We start from the raw sequence: 23933 nt of genomic DNA, 5'->3' as shown, positions 1-23933 counted from the left end.
TGCATATACTTTGCCCTGAATATGCTTGTCTGTTATCTCCTTCGTGAGATTGTGAGCTCCTTGTGGGCAGGGACTCTCTTTTTGTATCCCTAGCACTTAATACAGTGCCTGGCAGATAGTAGACACTTAATAAATGTTTCTTGAATAAATGAATGTATGAATGAGAAAGAAGAGGAAAAAGAAAGAAAGGAGGAAAGCTTCCCAATGCTGGGAGATAGTTATGGGAAGAAAATGTTTGGCAGCAAAAGCTGAAAAGACTTCAACTATTACTTCAGTGGCCATAAAGCCGTCTCATATCCTGTCCGGCCATCCATTTCGGTCCAAAGTAATTACCAGGTGTCTGGCCGGACACTAAAAGAAACAGGCATTTTCAAGACTGCTCAGTGGAGACAGAGAACAGAGCCCCCCAGAGAAACTCCAAAGAGCTCACTCCCCCACCTCAGCAGCCTTCTCCTCTATACCCAGGAGCTGCTACAGGGACAGAGAAAGAGCTCCAGAAGACTGTATATGAAAAGCTCAGGATTCCTATCTGACATACCAGTGGGTGCTCTAGATAACACTGCCACCCTCATCACCCTAAACTAGCATGAGGTCCTACCTTCCTTTCTTTAGGGGAACTCTTACCCAACCCCAGTAACTGGAACGATGAGAAAGGAAAGCAAGGTATCCACCTCAAAGCTCCCTTCCACAATGATTTCATCAACACCCAGCAATATATCAATATATTTCATTTTAATAATATTTTATTTAATATCATTATTAAATTAAATTAAATATCATATTTAATAATATTTCAATAAATTCACATTTATATAGCCCACTACAGTCCACAAAACACTTTGCAACAACAGCAATAGAGGAAACAAGCTTATAGAGATGAAATTATTCACTTAAGATCTCACAGCAAATAAATCACTGAGAAGGGCTATGAACCCTTATGACTCAGTTTAGTGTCATTTCTATTCTACTGTCACTGCCTCTCTACTCTTCAGAATCTTGATGCCAGTGATCTTCATGGACTCTGCAAACAAGGATAAGGAGGGCAAAGTAGGCCATAGGTGTGCATCTATTGGGAGAAAGATTTCAGAAGTCTGCTTGAGAAGAGAGAAATCTTACAGAGAGATGTGGGGAGCCTGGAAAAAACATTATCTTTCTCAATACTGCTAATCCCTCATCTACACAGTCTTTTAAGATCTCTTCAGTGATGTTTTCCCACTATCTCCCCCTTCACTTCAGTCTTACAAGAGGGTACCAATTTCATTCATAAATGAACACCTCCACATACACTCTTGATCCTATTCTACCCCCATTTTCTCCACCAGAATGCCACTTATACCATACCCATACTCTCACTAAACTGCCATCTTTCCCTGTCTATTACTGGCTGTTGCCCTGCTGCCTACAAACATGCCCATGTCTCTCTCCCTCAACCATAAAAAGCCTCACTTGATCCAACCATTCCCCAAGAGTTATTATCCTTTATCTTTCCTCCTTCTTGTAGCTAAACTTCTTTAAAAAGTTATCTAAACTCTAATCAACAAAATGACCAATGATTCTAGAAGACTGATGATGAAGCATGCTCCCCACCTCCAGACAGAGTGAAGGACCCAAGGTGCAGATTGAGACATTTTCTGGACATAGCCAATGCAAAATCTGTTTTGCTTAATCACGTATATTTGTTTTTAGGGGAAAAGGAAGGGAAGAGGAGGTGATAAGTAGAAAAAAATTAATTTTTTGCTAATTGAAAAACATTAATTTTTTTAAAAAGGGAAGTCATCTACATAGCTGCCTCCACTTCCTCTTCTCTCATTAATTTCTAAACCCTCTGAAGTCTGACTTTTGACCTCATCATTCAACTCAAACTTCCCTCTCCAAAGTCACCAGAGATCTCTTAATTACTAAATCTAGTAGACTTGTCTCAGTCTTCATCCTTCTTCCCTACTGCGTAGTCTTTGAACTTTTATCACCTTCTTCTCTCTCCTCTCTAGGATTTCATGAGACTGTTCTCTCCTGGTTCTCCTCCTACCTGTTTGACCATAGCTTCTCAGGCTCCTTTGCTAGATCATTATCCAGGTAACACACACTAATCCTGGATATTCCTCCAAGGTTTTGTTCTGGGCATCTTCTCCTTTCCCTCTATACTTATTTTGCTTTGTGATTCCATCATCTCCCATAAGTTCACATATCATCTCAATGCAAATGATTTCCAAATCTATATATGCAGCTCTCACCGTCTCTTGAGTTCCAGTCTTGCATCATCAGTTGCCTCTTGGATATCTTGAAGGGATGTTCCATAGACATCTCAAACTCAACATGCCAAAAATATCATTATATCCCTCCCTCTAAGAAAACTCTCCCTTCTCACTTTCTATACAGGGCACCACCATTCCCCTAGTCAACTAGGCTCATAACTTCAAGGCCACTTCACTCATATTCACCCCTAAATTTCCAATCTGTTGTCAAGTCTTGTAATTTCTCTATTCACAGAATTTTTTGTAATATGTCCTCTTCTTTCTACTCACACAGTCACCACCCTGGTACAGGCCCCCATCATCCCTCACTTGAACTACTAAAATAGCCCTCTAGTTGTTCTCCTTTCCTCAGGTCTCTCCCCACTCCAAACCATCCTCCCTCCACTCAGCTGCCAAAGTAAGTCTGACCATGTCATTTCTCGTACTCAATAAACTTCAATATCAATATAAAATGCTCCATGTGACATTTAAATCCCTTCACAATTTGGCCCCTTCCTTCTTTTCTAGTCTTCTTACAAAATATAATTAGACTGGGAAGGTAGCAGATTATGGCCTCCTTGATGTTCCTCAAACATTATTCTCCACTTCCTGACTCCATGTCTTTTTATTGGCTATCCTCCATATCTGAAGTGTTCTCCTTCCTCGCCTTCACCTCCTGGATTCCTACACAATTAAGTTCAAATCCTACATTCTGAAAGTCTTTTCTGATTCCTACCACTGCTAGGTCCTTCCCTCTAAAACTGCTTTCCATTTATACTGTATATATCTTATATCTATCTACAACTTTTTGCATGTTGTTTTCCCCATAAGAATGTGAACTCCTTGAGGGCAGGAACTTTGCTTTTGCTTTCTTCATATTCCCAGCGCTTAGCATTGTGCACACAGAAAATGCTTAATAAATTTGTGCTAAATGACTGGTCCAAAACCATTTTAAAAGAAAAGTTTCCCCAGAGATAAATTCTATTATATTCCATATTGACTTCCATATAATGGGGAAAAAAATGAGACTCGGAGTTAGAAGTCCCAGGTCCCAACTCTGTCATAAACTTGCTATAAGACCTTGGAAAAGTCATTTCATTTCTTGAGCCTTGGTTTTCTCCTTTGTATAATTAAGGTAGGACCTCTACCTTCTCAGCAGAGAGGCAAAAGAGTACCAGGGCAGAATGCTATATACTATATACTATCTTATGAGGCTACCATATCAGGTGCTTCTCTTTGTTACAAGAAAGGATTCAAGGTGAGAAGGAAAAGAAAAGAGAAATCAGAAGTAGTATTTCCAGAAATGAGGTCTTAAAAAAGCATCAATAAAACTTTTAATTTTTTTTTAAATTTAAGAATAAATAAGGGCATGATTACTTCCACCAGATTTATGGACCCAATACAGGATACAATTCAACAAACATTTACTAAGCACAATGGGCAGGGCCTTGTGCTAGGTACAACAGATACAAAGATAAAAAATAACAGGGTGGGGAATAATGAACAAAGATGATCCCTTCCCGCAAGGCTTACCTCAAAACCTGTTCTTCCAGACTCCTTTCACTAGTTGACATAGATTGAATACAAACATGTATCTACAGCTCTGGGTATATAAGAAAAGCCTCATTAATTCTTCCACCAACCATTCAAGATTCGAAATAAATATGAATACTGTTCATTCATTCCCTGACCCACCCCAACTGCCAGGGCCCATAAGTTATAGGATATAGCATAGTACATAGGATCTAGAGCTCAGAAACTATACTGAAGTTTTAAAAGTAAAATCTTTCACTACATTTCTCCTATACTTTAGATCTTTTCATTAATTCAGACAAATGTCACCATTTGATTACAAATTAAGAAGGCAGGATAGTAAAGTTGAAAAACATCACACTAGGACTCAGGATACCTAGGTTAGAGTCCTGCCTGATTTTGCCAATATATTTTTAGCCAAGTCATTTCCATTCTCAAGGACTCAATTTCTTCCTCTGAAAAAGGAGGAAATTATACTAGATCACCTCCAATACCCCTTACAGCTCTAACAACTATATCTACATTATATCAAGCTTTGGGAGCCACATTTTAGGAAGGATATTAATGCATAAGAATGTGTCCAAAGTGTAACTAGAATGGAGAAGGGGCTGGAAATCATGTCACAAAGGGTCAGTTGAAAGAAACAGTGATATTAAGCCTAGATAAGAATAAAGAGGAACATGATGACTTTCTTTAAGTACTTAAATAATTGACATTTATATGGCACTTTAAAATTTGCAAAGCACTTTTTATCACATTTCCAAAACAACCCTGTGAGATAGGGGCTATAAGCCTCATCTTATAGATAAAGAAATTGAGGCTGAGAGTAGTTAAGTGACTTGCCTGGGATCATGCAGTTAGTATATTGTTGAGGCAAGATTCAAATTTGATACAGTCTGAATGCAGATTGAAGCAAACTACTTAATCTGTCTCTTGTTTTGTTTCATTCCTTCTTTCTCCTTGTTTACTCCATTGGTCATAATTCTTCTTTACAACTTGACTAATGTTTAATGTAAAGGTATTTGTAGAACCTACATCAGATTGCATGCTGCCATGGAAGGGGGAGGAGAGGTAGGGAGCGAAAATTTGCTACTCAAGGGATTGTGTAGTAAACTAAAAGTAAATAATTTTTTTTAAAGATTCAAATTTAAATTTTTCTGATTCCAAGTCCGGTACGGTATTGACCAAGCCACATAGAGATTAGACTTGTTCTGCTTAGTCCCAGAGGATGAAAGTGGGACCTGTGGGAGGAAGCCAAAGGCAGATTAAGGTGCAATGTAAAGAAAAACTTCTAAAGAATTAGAGCTATACAGCATTGGAAAGGGCAGTGAATTCCCCATCTAAGTCCTGCCAAATGAGACAATGTGGTACAATGCAAAGAACATAGACTCTATAGTCAGAGGATCAGGGTTAAAAATCCTCTACCTCTGATACTTATTACCTATGTGATCTTGGGCAAGTTATTTTTTTAAAAAAATCCCCCTTTGTCTCAGTTTTCTCAATTGGTTTTTTTTTTAAAGGAAAGCGCCCTTTCCCCCAACATGGAGCCGAAGGCGAAGAAGGAAGCTGTTGTCCCCCCCAAGACAGAAGCCAAGTCCAAGGCCTTGAAGGCGAAGAAGGCAGTGCTGAAGGGTGTCCATAGCAACAAAAAGAAGAAGATCCGAACGTCCCCCACCTTCTGGCGACCCAAGACACTGAGACTTCGAAGACAGCCCAAATGCCCTCAGAAGAGTGCCCCTCTCAGAAACAAGCTTGATCCCTATGCCATCATTAAGTTTCCCTTGACCACTGAGCCTGCTATGAAGAAGATTGAGGACAACAACACCCTAGTCTTCATTGTGGACGTCAAGGCCAACAAGCACCAGATCAAGCAGGCCATAAAGAAGCTGTATGACATCGACGTGGCCAAGGTCAACACACTGATCCGGCCCGATGGAGAGAAGAAGGCCTATGTCCGTCTTGCTCCAGACTATGATGCTTTAGATGTTGCCAACAAAATTGGAATCATCTAACTTGCTGTGTCCCCATTCCACCTACAACAAAAATAAAGTTTTCCAGAATAAAAAAAAAAAAAAGGAAATCTAGTTTAGATGGTCCCTTCTAGGGATCTTCTTTAGGATCTTTGATCCTATGTTCAAATAGTGGAGGAAGGGAAGAGGAGGAAAGAGTAGGAGGGTGCCTTCAAGGGAAGGCTGCATGACCACTAATCACAAACACTTTAGAGGGGATTTCTGCTCAAGTACAAATTGAACAAGATGCCCTTTCAGGTTCACGTGAACTTGGAGATACATTCTAAGATTCTATGAAATAAGAGGTCTCCCTATGTTTGGTTATTTATCCTTCAGGCTTCAACTATGGGTGGGACTAATTAATTTCTAATCAAATATCCTCCAATTCTATAATTCTAAAACTCTGTGTGTTTATCTATATATGTATTTATGTGTGTACATATACACATGGCTATTTGAAGGGCTGGATTGTGAGGCCAGCATATTCTAAAAGGGGGTTTAAGATGTATGTGTGCTACATTTAAAGGCATTAACTCCACTTAATGTTAGCCACTTGATTCTAGAAACTGAATGGGAAAGAAATGGCAAAGAATAAAGCTGTCGTCCCACAAACTGCAGTGCTGAGCACTCCAAGAGGCCTGAGAGCTTTCTGAAAGTGCTGAGATAACCCAGAAACACTAGACAGAAGCTGTAAAACTTGGACCTGCTAGAGAGATGGAGAGGAGATGTAATAGGGTGACTGTGGGGCTCTAAGCAGAGCTTGGCAAAGTGCCATTACTCAATAAACTTTGTCCATTGACCAACTAGCAGGAAGTTGTGATGTTCCCACAGCACAACTGACATTTTTATTCCTCTGCCTCCCTCATACATTCATTCCCTAGAAAGCCCTCTTCTATTTAGGCTGGAGAACTTTTTGGAAGGAAAGTTACTTTGAACAACATCCCTAGTTCTGAAGTCAAGAAAGACCTTGCTGGACCTAATGATTCCAAGACCTTGGGCTGGGTGCAGAGAATTCCACAACAGTTGCAAGCCAGAAGCCTCCACTGCCCAAAAGAGGCAGAGTACCTTGCCAAACTGAAGGGTCTTTGATGGCAGGCTGGAGAACAAAGAATCCCAGATAACTACAAAGACCACCTACTGTAATTTTTTTTTAACAAAGCATCCCCAATAAGTAGTCACCTAGTATCTACTACAAAATTTCCAGGAAAGAAGGACTCACTACCAATCAAACACAAACAAAACTTGCTTAGTAACTACTTAAATTTAAATTAATTTAAACATGAGGCATCACAATTTTTCAGTCTTCATCAGGATTTTTAGTTTGTACATTTATTTTCATTCATTTTTCCTCTCACGTGGTCATATGTAATCAGTATGTGTGCATAATTAGTGCTTTTGGCTTTTTATTTGTTTTCTATTACTTCACAAAAATATTTCCAGATTTCTTTACACAGTTCATACTTAATTATTCATAACTATACTAAAGTATTTCATTAATGTACCATGAAATCACCACTCACCTTTCATTCAGCATTTAGGTTGCTTCTAATTTTTCCTGATTATACATAATGCTACTACTAAATCATGTCACTGATAGATCACAAAAAGATTCTGCCACAGTAACTCTGTAAGAGATGCTTTACCATTTTACAGATACGAAAACTGATATTCAGAAAGGTGAAGAGACTTATCCATGCTCACAAAGCTAATACATTTGGGAGTTAGAATTAAAACTCGGAAATAAGATATACAGGCACTGGGGTATAGAAATCCATCCTGCCCTACTAGAAAGTTAGAGAGAGCAGATTGGGGGGAAGGGGTACTCAGTAGATTCACCATCTTGGGGAAGGGGTAGGGGAAAGATTGGGAGAAAATTTGTAACTCAAAATCTTGTGGAAATGAATGTGAAAACTAAAAATAAATAAATAAAAGATTAATTTTTTAAAAGAAGAACTAGAACTCAGATTTTCTGACCACAAAAACAATGCTTTATTCATTACTAGATAACATAATCCTCATATTATAAAGCCTAGTCCTCTTATTCTGAGAAATACCTAATATGGAAAGGAGAAATTTCCTAAGCAAATAAGCACTCACCCACCTACCTAGCATTCAGCCTGGCCACAGTTCAAGCCTCAGGAGAAATCTCCCTGCATAGTGAGTGCTGATATCTGTTGCCATTCAAAATTAGTACCACTTCTGACCCCTCCCACCAATGTCCAAAAGCAAAATTTCTCACAGCTATAATGCCACCACAATGGCAAGGTTCCATTCAAAGAAGTATGGAATTCCAGAGTAAAAAGGACTTCTTTTTTTGGTCTTGACCTTAGGCTGAGTGGAGGCTTTTGTCCATTGTCACAGAGCCAATAAATAAGAGGAAGAGTTGAGCACTAGAACCCGGGGTTTCTGACTTCAAGTCTAGTGTTCCCAAGAGGTAAGTGAGGTCAGTGAAAATGAGTAGCAGAATTGGGCCTTGAGCTGGCCTTTAAAGAATAGGTGGGATTACAACAGAAAGGTACTGGGGAAAATTCCTGGTGGAAGAACCATGAAGAACAAATATAATTGCAGTATCAAGCCTGGCAAGTTCAAGGAAAAGAAAAGGCTGAACATATTCAAGTAACCGGGAACAGAAGAGGGAGAGACACTGGCAAATGCAGGCTGGCAGAGCTCTTCCAGAAAGGTTAATAGACTCTTCTAACTCTACCCCCTTCCCCTGAGGGCAGAGAGGCTGTTGCTGCACACTCACTTTCAGTGTCCTTCTAAAGAAAATAAATCCTCACTCCTCTAATAATGTTGACAAGGACAATGGTGTCACAGCCCTGGTAGATACCAGCTAGATCCAAAGTTGTATCAACAAAATCCAAGCTTTGTCAACTTCACTGCCTCTGGGGATCTCCTCTTTGGAACTCTCCACACAATCTAGAAGGAAACCATAAGGCTCAATAGGGTCCCAATAACTTCTCACTGGACAGAGCAATGCTATAAAGTCAAATATCTTCATGGTCCTCTCACCCCAAACCTTCCCTGATGATCCCAGGCCACAATGATCTCTCCTTCCTTAAGATTCCTACAGTGCTCCTGATCTATACTGATCATCTCCTCCTTGGGATTCCTATATCACTCATTGGCCTTAACTGATCACTTAGTACTAAAATGAGGAAACTTGACTGGTATTAGAAAGGTAACAATATTTGGATCTTATTTCTCCAATTAGAGTGTGAGCTCCTACTGAGTTGTGTCACACTTCTCTGTGTCCCCTAGAGCACCTAGAATAGCAGTGTTGGACCAAAAATCACATGACTTGAGTTCAAGTCAAGGCTCTGCTACTGGGCACACAACAAATGCTTAGTAAATATTGTTTATTACAGAATTATAGGATTGGAAGAGATCTCAAAGGGCATCTTATGCAACGAATTCATCTCTGCTTTCCTTTTAAATGGGTCCTAGGCTTTCTGTTAACACAAATTAGGCAGTTTTACCTCCATAGGTACAAGGCCCAAGCTTAAGGACTGATGGGGTGAACAAAGAACTGCTAATAAATGGGTTAACATATTAAATCTAAGCTCTAGATGCAATGTGAGTGACAAAATATGAGACCACAGATAACAGGTCGGGGAACTGGACCTAAAGTGCTGAAGACAAGAATGGACTAGTTTAAAGAAGGTACCTTTCAAAGTCAAACCTATATAAAAAGACTGGTGAAATGCCCCCATGTCAAGGCATATACCCACACAGGCTAAGTGTTGGTGCTAGGACCAGAAGTCAGATCTGCTGGCTTCAATGTCCTGACTTTCAGGCCATGCTGTGTTTATCATTGAAGAATCAGCACCACTGACATGAATAATGTCAATTTGGAGTTATACTGCACAGACTCTTTGACCCAACAATACCACTACTAGGTTGTATTCCAAAAAGATAAAAGAAAAAGGAACAGGACCTAAATGTACAAAAATATTTATAGTAGTATTTTTGTGGCAGCAAAGAACTGGAAATTGAGGGGATGTCCACCAATTGGGGAATGGCTGAAAAAAAAAAGTGTGGTATATGACTGTGAAGGAATACTACTGTGCTATAACATATTATGAGGGGTAAGGGTTAAGAAAAACCTGAAAGACTTATCTGAACTGATGCAAAGTGAACTGAGCAGAACCAGAACAGTGTACAAGATAAAAGCAATATTGTAATTATGATCAACTATGAAAAACAGCTTCTCCAATAAGTACAAAGATCTAAAACAATTTCCAAAGGACTCATGATTAAAAATGCTTTCCAACTAGAGAGAGAGAACTGAACTCTGAGTGCAGACTGAAGCATACTTTTTTCACTTTATTTTTCTTACTTGGTGTGGAGGTAGAGCCAAGACAGCAGTATACAAACCAGGCCCCAGATCAACTCTCCCAATATTCCCCTCCAAACAACTTTAAAATAATGTCTTAAATCAAACTCTGAAGTGGCAGAACCAAGAAAAAGTTGGGAAACATTTATCCAGCCTAAGACAACTTAGGAGTTCCACAGAAGAAGTCTGTAACACTGGGGTGGTTATAGTCCAGTAGCATAGTAAGAGCACCAGCAACAGGTCTTAGAGGCTGCAGCAGCAACAGCCAGCAGAACTATAGGAGCTCTCAGTCCAGAGAAGGTAAGGGGGTTAGACAACTGGTCTGAAAGCGATTACAAGAGACCACTTGCTGGCACTGAGTGCAGCGAGTGCCAAACTGGCAATTCTACTGCCCATATGCAGTTTTGGGTTGCAGTTCCAGGGCAGAAAGGAGTGCTTGTGATCAGTCACAAGGGAGCAGAGGACCTGGCTTGGCTATAGTTCCAGTGCCAAGAAGAACACTAGTACTTGTGGCCACAGAGGAACAAGTGACTTTCCTGGGTGAAAACCAGAGAATAGACCAGAAAAGCAGCGACCACACATCTCTCAGGATTATATCACCTTGGAAGTATAGAAAATTTTCAGATCCCCAGAACTAGCTCTGAAAACAGCTGCATAAAAAAAAAAAGGCAAAGTTTGTCCCAGTGCCTTCCCATCCTCACATGAGCAGAGCCCAACATAAAGTTCAAAGTGAAGAAATAGGCTAGAAAAATTAGCAAACAATGAAAAAGGAACTTGAGCACAAAAAGCTACTATGGTAGCAGGGAAGACCAAGACATAAACTTGGACTACAACAATGTCAAAACAGCTACTTCAAAGACTCAATAGAAAAAAACATGTTAATTGGACCAAGGACAGCAAGAATTCCTGGAAAAGTTAAAGAAAAAGGTTAAGAGTGGTAGAAAAAAAATGCAGGAAAGAAATGACAATGCTGCAAGAAAATTATGAACATAGAATTAACAGGTTGGTTTTTTTTTTTAAGGTACAAAAATACTGAAGAAAATAACAATTTAAAAAACAGAATTGGTCTAAAGGTAAAAGAGGCATACAAATTCACTGAAAAGAACTCCTTAAAAAAGCAGAATTAATCAAACATTAAAAAGGTACAAAAGTTGACTGATGATTCTTTAAAAATTGGAATTGAGCAAGTAGATGGCACAGTGGATAGAATGCTGGCCCTGCAGTCAGTAAGACCTGAGTTCAAATCCAGCCTGAGACATTTACTAGCTATGTGACCCTAGACAAGTCACTTAACCTTGTTTGTCTCAGTTCCTCATCTCTAAAATGAGTTAGAGAAGGAAATGGCAGACCACTCCAGCATCTTTGCCAAGAAAACCCCCAACTGGAGTCATGAAGAGTCAGACATGACGAACTAAACAACAACATACATATACACAGGCACATAAATATATATGTATACATACATACATGCATACACACACACACATACACACGGGATTTTCACTTGAATTCATATCCTCTTAAAAAAAAATTTGTCTCTCCCAAATACAAAGAGAGAGAAGTTTTGGAGGGCAGCTAGATGACCCAGTGGATAGAGCACTGAGTTTAGAATGAAGAAGACTGATCTTCATGGGTTCAAATCTAGCCTCAGACCCTGGGCAAGTCACTTAACCTTGTTTGCCTCAGTTTTTCATCTATAAAATAAGCTAGAGAAGGCAAACTGCTCCAATATCTTTTCCAAGAAAATCCTAAAATGGGGTCAGAGAGAGTCAGACATGACTGAACAACAACAACAACAAAGTGACAGCCAATGATCCCATGAGACATCAAGAAACAATGAAACAAAGTCAAAAGAATGAAAAAATAGGGGAAAAAAAGCGAAATATAAACCAGAATACAATAATATATTGTATACGAGAGACACAATTAAAATAAAAAGATACACAGAGTTGAAATAAAGAACTAGAGGGGCAGCCAGGTGGTACAGTGAGTAAGAGTACCGGCCCCAGCATCGGGAGACCCAGGATTAGTTCTGGCCTCAGATACTTGGCACCCACACAAAAATAACTGGCCATGTAACCTTGAGCAAGTTACTTAACCCCAATTGCTTTAAAAAAAAAAATAAAAATAAAGGACTAGAGCAGAATCCATTATGCCTCAGCTGAACTAAAAATGCAAAAGTAGCAATCATGAATCAAAAAAAAAGCAAAAGCAGATCTATTTAAAAGAGATAATCAGGCAAACTACATTTTCCTAAAAGGTACTAAAAACTAATAGCAAAAACAAAAAAAATTACATGAAGTTTCTCTGATAAAGGCCTCATTTCTCGAATATATACAGAAATGAGTTAAATTTATAAAAATAAGAGTCATTCCCCAATTGATAAATGGTCAAGGTATGGGAACAGATAATCTTCAAAAGAAGAAATCAAAGTTATCTATAGGTACATGAAAAATGCTCTAAATCACTTCTGATTAAAGAAAGTTAAAACTCTGAGGTACCAACTCACACCTATTGGAAATGACAAATACTGGAGGGGATGAAGGAAAATGGTATATTAATGAACTGAGGATAGAGTAGGGATATGGTCCAACCATTCTAGAAGATAATCTGAAATTATGCCCAAAAAGCTATAAAACTGTGTATACCCTTTCATTTGGCAATACCACTGCCAGGTCTATATCCCAAAAACATCCAACAAAAGGGGAATGGACCTATATATATAAAAATATTTATAGAAGCTCTTTTTGTGGTGGCAAAGAATTGGAAATTGAGGGGATGCTCATTAATTGGGGAATGACTAAACAAGTTGTAGTATATGACTATAATGGAGTACTCTTGTGCTATAAGAAATAATGAAGGGGGTGGTTTCAGAAAAACTTGGCAAGATGTAATGGTAATGAAATTTAAAGATCCCTTTGTTCTGGAAAGCTAAGAGGTACTTAGCACCTAGTTCAAATTAAGCCTCTGTTAAAGAAACAGAAGGTATGAACTCCTGTTGCTGACATCATAGGAAGGGGCTGAAAAGAGAGAAGCAATACTGTATATAAGGAAAAGCCCCAGAGAGGGAGAATCAGAACTCCTTGGGATAAGCTTCAGGGAGGCAGAAGCAGCTGCTGCCAAGGAGGCTGAAGAAGAAAGACCCAGGTTGGAGAGAATGATTTTGATTGTGGGAACCTGGGTGAAGTGATATTGATTCTGGAAACCAGCTGGAGCTTCTGCTGGGGAGCTACCAGCTTCTCCTGGGAGCTGCTGAAGACTGAGGAAGCATAACTGTGATACTGACACTTTGTGTCTGATACTGACCTGTTTGTGGCTTTTTTGAGCCTTGACTTCCTGGGAACAGAGACTGTGAAGGATTTAAGGTGGACTGGACACTGTGAGCTTCAGCATGGAACAGGAACAGCACAGAGAACTGGACAAGGACCTGGGAGTTGTCTGCCTTTGAACCCAGGTGACAGTTTGGTGAATCCAGCTAGGAGCTGGGACCATGGAAGGAGATCCAGGGAATCTGAGAGACCACCCCAAGTCAAGCTGAAAGAAGACTTTACTTGGAAACTGTGTACTGACTGAGAAGATTGTGACTTATTTGTGACTGAGGGGTGGATGGCTTGTGTATTTTACACTACCCCTTAAGAGAGTGCTGAGTAATAACTGATATTGTAACTTAGCGTGCCCCATGAGTGGAGAACTTTTGTATTTTGTGACCCTTCAAGCCTCCTTAAGGATGACTGAATGATTGAGTTGATTGAATGACTGAGTTACTAAGTGATTGATTGACTAAATGATTATACTTTGTTCAAAACTATGTGACCACTGTGGTGAAAATTATGTGGCCATTGCTGTGATAAGTTGTTGTAAATGCTGTATTTTGATTATCTGTGATAAGCTGTAACATTGTGAATGCTATACCTTGATTTACTGTGAATGTTTTGCTCTGATTTGTTATTGGATAGTGTTCATTATACTATGTATGTAATCAGAACCTTAAAAGCTGTTCACAGTAGCATTCTTCTAGAAAGCTGCTTGTGCTTGGCTTTACACAAGGCCTATATGATCTAACAAAAAATGAAGTGAGAAGAATAGGAAGATCATTGTGCACAGTAACAGCAATAATGTAATGACCAACTGTGAAAGACTTGGCTATTCTGATCGATACAATGATCCAAGACAATTCCAAAGGACTCATGATGAAAAAGTGCTCTCCACCTCAGAGGGAGAACTAATGAACTCTGAGTGCAAACAGAAGTATAATTTTCTCACTTTTTTTTGGCTTTGTTTTACAATATGGCTAATATGGAAATGTTTTGCATGATTTCACATGTAAAATTGTTATCACATTATTTGCCTTCTCAATGGGTGGGAGAGAGGTGGAAAGGAGAAAGAGAATCCAAAACTCAAAATTTAAAGAGAAAAAAAATGTTAAAAATAAATTTTTAAAGAATATTTCCTTCCTTTATTCTTTTCTTTTGCAACATGGCTAATATGTATAACTGATACCACATTGCTTGCCTTCTCAATGGGTTGAGGAGAAGTTAGAGGTAGGCAGAGAATTTGGAACTCAGAATTTTTTTTAAAAGAATGCAAAAAATAAAGAGAAATCTTTCTTAGAGGACAAATAAATAAATGTGATATGGAATTGCAGAACTGGTAATTATTCCCTATGTAAACTTGAGCAAATTGACTTCCCTCCCTAGGACTCTGTTTTCTCCCCTATTAAATAAAGTGAGATGAGATCATCTCTTAACATTTTAGCTCCAAGCTCCATGATCTTCAAAATGTTGGCACAGAATCAGACAACCTAAGTCTCTTGGCCTAAATTTCCTCATCTGTAAAAATGGGAAAAACAATACCTGTCTTACACAAATATGGTACTGATACCTAAACCAAGAAGAAGCAAAACCGAGAAAGTAAATTACAGACCAATTTCCCTAATGAATATTGATGCAAAAAAATTTAAATAAAATACTAGAAAAGAGACAACAATATATCACAAGGTTTGTATATTATGACCAGATAGGATTTACACCAGGAATGCAAGGCTGGTTCAATATTAGGAAAACTATCAGCATAACTGACCATATCAATAACAAAACCAACAAATCATATGATTATCTCAATAGATGCAGAAACAGTTTCTGACAAAATATAGCACCCATTCCCATTAAAAAACACTAGAGAGCATAGGAATAAAGGGAGTTTATCTTAAAATGATAAGTAATATTTCTCTAAAACTATCAGCAAGCATTGTCTATAATGGAGATAAACTAGAAGCCTTCCCAACACAATCAGGGATGAAGCAAGGATGCTCATTATCACCTCCATTATTTAATATTGTACTAGAAATGTTAGCTATAGCAATAAGAGAAGAAAAAGAAATTAAAAGAATTAGAATAGGCAATAAGGAAACAAAACTATTACTCTTTGCAGATAATATGATGTTATACTTAGAAAATCCTAGCAAATCAACTAAAAAAAACTACTTGAAATTATTAATAATTTTAGCCAAGTTGCAGGATATAAAATGAACCCACATAAACCATCAGCATTTCTATATATTACCAATAAAGTCCAGCAACAAGAGATAGAAAGAGAAATTCTCTTTAAAGTAACTGTAGACAATATAAAATATTTGGGAATCTACCTGCCAAGAAAAACCCAGGAACTATATAAACACAATTACAAAACACTTTTCACACAAATAAAGACAGATCTAAACAATTAGAAAAATATTAATTGTTCATGGAAAGGCCAAGCCAATATAATGAAAATGACAGTTCTACTTAATCAATTTTTTCAGCGCCATACCAATCATACTATCAAAAATTATTTTATAGAGCTAGAAAAAATAATAACAAAATTTATCTGGAAAAACAAAAGTTCCAAGGATATAAAAGGGAATCAATGAAAAAAATGCAAAAGAAGTGGTCTAACTGTACCAGATCTCAAACTGTATTATAAAACAGTAATTATCAAAATAATCTAGTACTAAGATATAGAGTGGTGGATCAGTGGAATAGAGTAGATACAAATTACATTATAGTAAATGACCATAGTAATCTAGTATATGATAAACCCAAAGATCCAAGCTTTTGGAACAAAAACTCATTTAACAAAAATTTCTGGGAAAACTGGAAAGCAGTATGGCAGAAACTAGGTATAGACCAACATCTCACACTGTATACCAAGATAAAGTCAAAATGAGTATGTGATTTATATAAAAGGCGATACTATAAGCAAATTAGGGGAGCACAGAATAGTTTATCAGATTTATGGATAAGGGAAGAATTTAGTACTAAATAAGATAGAGAGTATTGAAAAATGTAAAACAGATTATTCTGATTATATAAAATTTAAAAGTTTTTGCCCAAACAAAACCAATGGCAACCAAAATTATAAGGAAAGCAGAAAACTGAGGGGAAGGGGATTTTGCAACAAGTATCTCTGATAAAGACCTCATTCCTCAAACAGATAGAGAACTGAGTCAAATTTATAAAAATACAAGTCATTCCCCAGTTGATAAATGGTCAAAGGATATGAACAGTTTTCAGATGGAGAAATCAAAGCTATCTATAATCATATGAAAAAATGCTCTAAATCACTATTGATTAAAGAAATGTAAATTAAAAGAACTCTGAAGTACCACATCACATCTCTCAGATTGTCTAATATGACAAAAAAAAAATAAAGGGAAATGTTGGATGGTAAAGGGGATGTGGGAAAACTAGGACACTAATGCACTGTTGGTAGAGTTGTGAAATGATCCAGCCATTCTGGAGAGCAATTTGGAACTATGCCCAAAGGGCTATACAACTGTGCATACCCTTTGATCCAGCAATACCAACCGCTAGGTCTGTATCCCAAAGACATCCAAGAAAAGGGGAAAGGACCTATTTGTACAAAAATATTTATAGCAGCTCTTTATCTAGTGGCCAAGAATTGGAAACTGAAAGAATGCCCAACAATTGGGGAATGGCTAAAGAAACTATGGTAGATGACAGTAATGGAATATTATTGTGCTGTAAAAAACAAGCAGGATGATTTCAGAAAAACATGGAAAGATTTCTAAGAACTGATGCATAATAAAGTAAACAAAACCAGGAGGATGTTATACACAGTAACAGCAATATTGAAGAACTGTGAATGACTTAGCTATTCTCAGCACTACAATGATCCAAGCCAATCCCAAAGGACATCATGAAGCATACTATCTGCCTCCAGAGAAAGAGCTGATATTGTTTGAATACAGACTGAAGCATGCTATTTTTCACTTTCTTATTTTTCTTTTATTAGAAATGTACAAAATGACTAATATGGAAATGTTTTACATAATTGCACATGTATAACCTATGTCTCATTGCTCACCATCTCAGGGAGGGGGAAGGGGAAGAAAGAAGGGATAGAATTTAGAATTCAAAACTTTTTTAAAAAGTTAAGATAAAAAAATTTAAAACAATACCTGTCTCACCAATGTCACAGCAATGTTGTGAGAATCAAACAAAAGCATAATAGACAGGAAAGTGCTTTGAAAACAGTCGAAGGTAAGATACAAATAGAAGACATTACTGTGATTACCTGAAACAATTAAAAGTCTAAATAGGTTGTGGCTTTGAGTCCAAAGGGAGGCTAATATAAAATGACTTGGGTGGATAACACCTCTCAGACTAGGAAGAAGACTATTTCTCCTGAGGCCTGAAAAGTTAGACTAAGGAGAAGATAAAGAACTAGATTTAGGCCCTGACTCCATTTATTTAGTGAGGCCAATATGTCAGCTTTCCTGTGGAATCATTTCCCACAGGAAGCATCAGTGGCAGCCAAACTTAGCAACCTACTAACTAATAGAAATTCCACTTTGCCTAAGAGAAGCTCAGACTCTGAGACTGGAAGGAGCTTAGAACATAAAATGTTGAAGAAGACCTTAAAGATCATCTAGTATAACACTTGCAGGACAGAAATACCCTAGTAACATCCCAGCTAAGTGTAGGCTGAGTAATCACTTGAAGATCTGCAGTAATGGAGAATTCATTACCCCCTAGGGCAAACATTCCACTCTGAGTAAGGAATGGGAATTTTTTCTTTAAATCAAGCCTAAATCTACCTCCCTATTACTTCTACCCACTGGGCCTAGTTTTGCCCTCCAGGAGCAAGATGAACAAGTCATATCCTTCTTCCAAATAACAACATGTCAAACAAAGAAAACTACTTTGTAATCAAATGAGATAATAGATACAAAAAGACTCTGAAAACAGTACTATGCTATAAATACAAATATGAGGTATTATGAAGGAATGGAAAAAGAGTCTGGACAACAGGGTCCTGGATAAGGGCAGACCCTGCTCAAATCAGGTTCATCAATATTCCCCTCCTCCCAAGAATGCTATATACATCATCCCACAAGCCTAGTATGTCCTTCCTTCTATCCTCTGTTTAAATCCTACTACCCATCCTTTAGGGCCCAGCTTAAGCCCCATCTTCTCTGAAGAAACTTTCCCAGATGACTCCAGACTGCTGGTTCCTTAATCCTACTCTTTTGATATAGTCTGCAAACCACATCTATTCAGAATTTTCTTCTCTGCTTGTATGCCATAGCTTCATACTATTCTACTCTATAGACTATTCTATAAAGCAGCCATTCCTATATACAACCTTGGTCGTTAAGTGCTTCATATGTACTCATCTTGACTCCATAAACCAGCAGTAAGCCTGGTAAACTGAGACCATGTTTTTTTTTAGCACCTCATTCTCATCAAACAAAAGGCACTCATTACAAAAGTTAGTCTGAATTACAGGCCTGGACTCCTCCTCAGTTATTCAGTGTGCCACCCAGAACCAAACACAATATTCTAGCTGTGTTCTGACAACAGTTGAGTATAGCAGGACCTCTCTGGCAGGACCTAGACAACTATACTATGTTTGTCTTTAAGCAACCTAAAATCCCATTGGCTTTTTTTTTTTTTGCCTTTTGGAGGGCAATTGGGGTTAAGTAATTTACCCAAGGATACAGCTAGTTTTTTTTGTGTGTGTGGGTGTTAAGTGTCTGAGGCCAAAACCGAACTCAGGTCCTCACCTAGCAGCCCCATAATCCCATTAGCTTTTAAACTGCTGTATCACACCAATGACTCTTAATGAACTTGTATTCCACTAAAGCCCCCAGACCTTTGTCAGATAAACTTCTATCTAGCCACACTTCACGCAAACACTTGTGGAATATATTTTTTAATCTAAGGGTAAAGCTTTACATTTATCCCTATTAAATTTCATCCAACTAGATTTGGCCCAACATTATAATAGCTTGTCCCAAAATCCTTTTAGCTTAATTATCTTCTAATTTATTAGCTGTCCCTCACAGTTTTTTGTCATCTACAAATTCAACAAGCATATCATCTCTGCCTTTATCCAAGTTAGCAATAAAAGTGTTAAAACAACACAAGGTCAAGCAGAGAGACCCAGGGCCCTTTGTTAGAGACAGTACTACAAGTTGATATGATGCCATTAGTGACTAAGTAAATTAAATTAAATTAATTAAACCAGTTTCACATATTTATAACCTTACTATCATTTTGCTAACTTCTCTCCACCTGGTCCACAAGGATAATATGACATATTTTGACAAAAGCTTTGCTAAAAATCCAGGCAGACTATATAGCATTCTTTATCTAGCAGTCTAACAAGCCTATTAATCCAACTTCTCCCATTTTATAAATTAGGTATTACTTCCATATCCACCCAACCTATGATTCTATAAACCTGCCACCTAGTGTCCCCTGCCATAAAGGCTAAGTGTTTAAAGATTAAAGGACAAAGAAAGGCTGAATAGTTAGAACAGGCTTCCTGAAAGTGGTAAGCTCCTCCTAGCTAGCAAATAACTAAATGCTCAAGCTCCCCTAGGTGCCTAGCCACCTCCTCGGAAGTATCAACCTTTAAGCTAAAGCCTAGGCCAGTGAACCATAACAGCAACAGAACAGCAAGCCTAGTCAGACTGGCCTAGTCTATCTCCAGGCTCTGCCCCTCTCCCTCCAACTCTACCCACCTGCCCTTACCCTTGGCCCCAGCCCAGTTCCGGGAGCCACCCAGAGCTAAAAACAGCACAGCCCCCAAGATGGCAAAGCCATTTATAGTGCTGGAGGCGTCAGCAATGGGCTGGGCTGCCAGGAACTTGCTTCACTGAGGCCCCAAAGTAAGAGCCCAGCCTGCCTTTCAGCACAATTTCATAGGCAAAGGATCACACAAAGAGTTGGAGCTAGAAGAGACTTTGGAGATTCTCAAGTTCGAATCTCTCATTTTCCAGATGAGAAAATAGGCCCAAAGTAAGGCAAGAACTTAACCAAAGTTACACAAGTAGTAAGCTATAAAGCCAAAACAAAAGACAAGGACTCATTTCCCTTTCTTTGTATCCCCAACACTTAGTACAGTGCCTGGTACTTAGCAAATGCTACTTAACTTAGTTAACTTATTGATTTTCCACCACACCACACTGCCTTTATTGTGCTCTATAAATGTATGTTCCTCTCCCTAGGAGGCCCTTTCTCTAGAGTCTTGGACAAGGTTGTATATACAGCAACTCTTGGTCTCAACCAAATTCAAAGCTAGAGGGCTATAAATTGGAATTGGAACCACTGCTCCAACCTACCTCTAATCCCCAGATTTCCCAAACTTGGTCACTAATACTCTGACACTTCACATTCAAGCCCTAGAATTTCCTGGGAACCCAAAGACATGCTCAGACCAAAAGGCAGACGCGCCCAGAGCCTGGCCTGCTGAAAGCACCAGATTCCAACAAATTTTAAGGACTAGGGACTAGCTGAGTAAAGCACAATGAAATACTGAGAAAGTGAATTAGAATCCACCTGAGTGCACCTATCAAGGCTGGCCTTATCTCATTAATGCCTGGACTGGGACACCATTTGTACCCACCAATCTCCTCATAAGGGTGTATCTTTCTGTGCCTCAAATGCCGGTTAAATAAAAGAATTGGTTTTTTTTTTAACTAAAGTCTACAAAAACCATTATCTTGAAAACCACACACACACACACACACACACACACACACACACACACACACACACACACACACACGACTAGAAGAAAAAAGTTTAAGGCTGAGAAAGCAAACCTATATCTCTGGTCACTTCCTAGTCTTGCCATCTTGATAGATAAGAAAGGCAGGAGTTACACAGCACTAAAACGAACAAGAAGAACTGGGATCATTTTCCAGGGCAGAAGATGAGATCCCTGGTTCCCTCACACTGTCATCTCTCCAACTGGCACCACCTGCATACAAAAAGCTCCAAGCCTTATTCTAATCAGGAAAACACCAACTTCTCCAGATCAAGCCAAGTTCACACAGGCCAAACAAGGTCACCCCCATCCACAGATTCATCTGCCCAAGGTAGGTCCAATAAGAGAAAGAGGCATTGCAAAATAGATAGCAAGTTATTCTCAAAACAGATTCCTTAACTGCCATGGAACTCTGAGAAGTGCAGTTGCCTTCCTGGCATTCTGAGGGGCACAGAGAAAAACTAAAGTAATCTTCCCTCCCAAGCTATTTCAAGTAGTGCTGCAACTAGCACCTCCTCCAGGTACCTTTGTATGACTGTTCAATCAATCAATCAATACACATTTATTAAGAGCCTACTATATGCCAGGCACTGTGCTAAGTATTGGGATATAAAAAGAGATAAAAGACAGTCCCTGCCCTCCAAGAGCTTATAATCTAATGGGGAGGAGAGGTAGACAACATGCAAAGAAACATATATAAAACAAGCTATATACAGGATAAACAGGAAATAATTAACAGAGGGAAGGCACTGGAATTAAGAGGGGTTGGGGAGGCTTTCCTGTAGGACATAGTTAACTGCTTCCCCTCTCCCCAGGAAAAAACTAAAGTCAGATACTCAATATAAATAACCACCACTTCATATTTATGAAATAACAGATCTATTGAAGTATATTAAGATTTATACAGTACTTTCTTCACAACTCTATGAAGAAAGTAGTGCAAGTTTTAATTACCCTCACTTTACAGAGAAACAAGGGTAGCTAGGTGCCCCAATGGAGGTGCCAAGCCTGGAGTCAAGAAGACTCATTTTCCTGAATTCAAATCTGATCTGATACTTAATGTGTGACCCTGAGCAAGTCACTTAACCTATTTTGCTTCAGTCCCTTATCTCTAAAATAAGCTGGAGAAGAAAATGGCAAACCACTCCTAATATCTTTACCAAGAAAACCCAAAATGGGGTCACAAAGAGCCAGAAATGACTGAACAACAAATTACGAAAAATGAAACAAAAAAGTTAAGAGAGGCTAGATGAGATGTCCATGTTCCCATAGCTAGTAAGCAAAAGGGCTAGGATTCAAACCCAGTATCCTCACTCCAAATCTAGTACTTTCCCCCATTCAACCAGCCTGAACCCCAGTTCCTAGATAAAGCTATATAAAAGAACAATAGTAATCTGTGCACCTAGTACTGTATAGTTAGTGCCTGCAGTTTACAACAACCTGGCTGGAGGGGAGGGAGGCAGTCTCACAATAATTTAAGACCAAAAATGAAAGTTCTAGACTCAGATGTAGAAAACGTCAAAGTTCATTTATGAAGCTGTAAAGAACACTAAAAGGTCTGTAGGTAGGGTGGGCTAGGGTCTAGCAGGACCAGTTATAAGCCGAGTAGAATAAGCTGCAGCCTCTAAAATATTATTTTAAGCAATGTTTACCCCACTGCCTCTCATAAAGGGGGAAAAAAAACTACTGCTTCTGCCTTCAACAGCACTTCATTAGATTAAGGCTCTGATCCCTGATGGTTCACCATTTGCCTACTTCATAATCTTACCTCTGTGCAGGCTACTGATCACCCAACAGCCCTGAGTGAGCAACATTATTCAGGAGAAGTAGGGGTCTGTAGCATAGCCGGGTAGGTATTACATACATTAAGAGTCTATTTATAAAGCAATTATCAACAACAAGTGGATGGACTGACCTCAAGGGCCTATCTGTCCAAATCAGAGAAGCCCTTTTCATAAGGTGCACTCCATTTGGTAACTAGATAGACACTCCTACTCTTGGGGGAGAGTCTTGAATCCTATTCCAGCACGAAAAGTTCAGAGAGCCACAGGACAAAATAAAAGACTCTAAATCCCACTCCTCCATATGACAACAGCAGTTCTGCAGCTCTCATGAAACCATGAGCTACATTCCTTTTTCATACTGCTAACAGAGGGGGCCCAGACACCCTAAGATCACCATCAAACCCAGCCCATGCACTCTCCCAGCTCTCAGAGTTCAGTGCCTATGCAGGGTGATAAATCTGAATGTCCCAGGCCAGCTGGGGCCATGGTTCTAAGAGAACCCCTGTGGAAGTGGGAAGAAAGAAGGAGAATTATTTTTTCACCTCCTGAACTCACTGTAAAATCAACTAAATTAAATGAATGTTCTTTGCAACAGCATTAGTACTACTCCCAGACAAAGACCTGTAAGCCTAGAAAAGAAAACCAGGACTCATAAACAAGCCATAATTGTAATGCTCTCCAATAAAGCGCTGAGAGGGAGCTCTGAGCTCTTCCTTACAACAACCCCCTCACCAGGAATCTCACTTTCAGGTTGCTCTCAGGGTTGGCTAACTGCTTGCATGACAAAGTCAAGGGAAAACCACAGAACTTAAGAGAAAACAGGCTCTGTAGAGGATGTCAAGGAAGAAAGCGCTTACGTTAAAAGAGGTGGCCTTCCTGGGAGAGATGGGACATGATCCCTCTGAGCTGGTTTCTTTAACCACAAGGCAGACTATTCCTCAAAGCTGGTAGCGCTTAAACCTATTATAGATGGCTGTCCTTG

The 23933-nt window shown here is 38.9% G+C and overlaps 2 protein-coding genes across 8 annotated transcripts in view; one reads left to right on the top strand and one right to left on the bottom strand.

Annotated features, from left to right (window-relative positions):
• The window catches only part of STIM1 (stromal interaction molecule 1), a 252570-nt gene that overhangs the window by 227183 nt on the left and 1454 nt on the right, over positions 1-23933 (bottom strand). The gene's annotated exons all lie outside the window — the stretch shown is intronic.
• On the top strand, positions 4010-5844 carry LOC138143465 (large ribosomal subunit protein uL23-like). 2 transcript variants are annotated; one of them, XM_069064733.1, is made up of 2 exons: positions 4012-5430; positions 5473-5844. In XM_069064733.1, the coding sequence occupies exons 1-2, from the start codon at positions 5306-5308 to the stop codon at positions 5774-5776; spliced, it is 429 nt and encodes a 142-aa protein (XP_068920834.1). In that variant the 5' UTR covers positions 4012-5305; the 3' UTR covers positions 5777-5844. The 2 variants fall into 2 exon arrangements, with proteins under 2 accessions (XP_068920833.1, XP_068920834.1); XM_069064732.1 differs by having other exon boundaries at positions 4010-5844.

This window comes from Petaurus breviceps, unplaced genomic scaffold, assembly GCF_028583685.1.
Source record: "Petaurus breviceps papuanus isolate PSGF00001 unplaced genomic scaffold, PetGlider_PUasm1.0 90639, whole genome shotgun sequence".
Classification (NCBI taxonomy): domain Eukaryota; kingdom Metazoa; phylum Chordata; class Mammalia; order Diprotodontia; family Petauridae; genus Petaurus; species Petaurus breviceps.
Note: the sequence above shows the minus strand (reverse complement) of the source record. Positions and strands in the feature narration are given on the sequence as shown.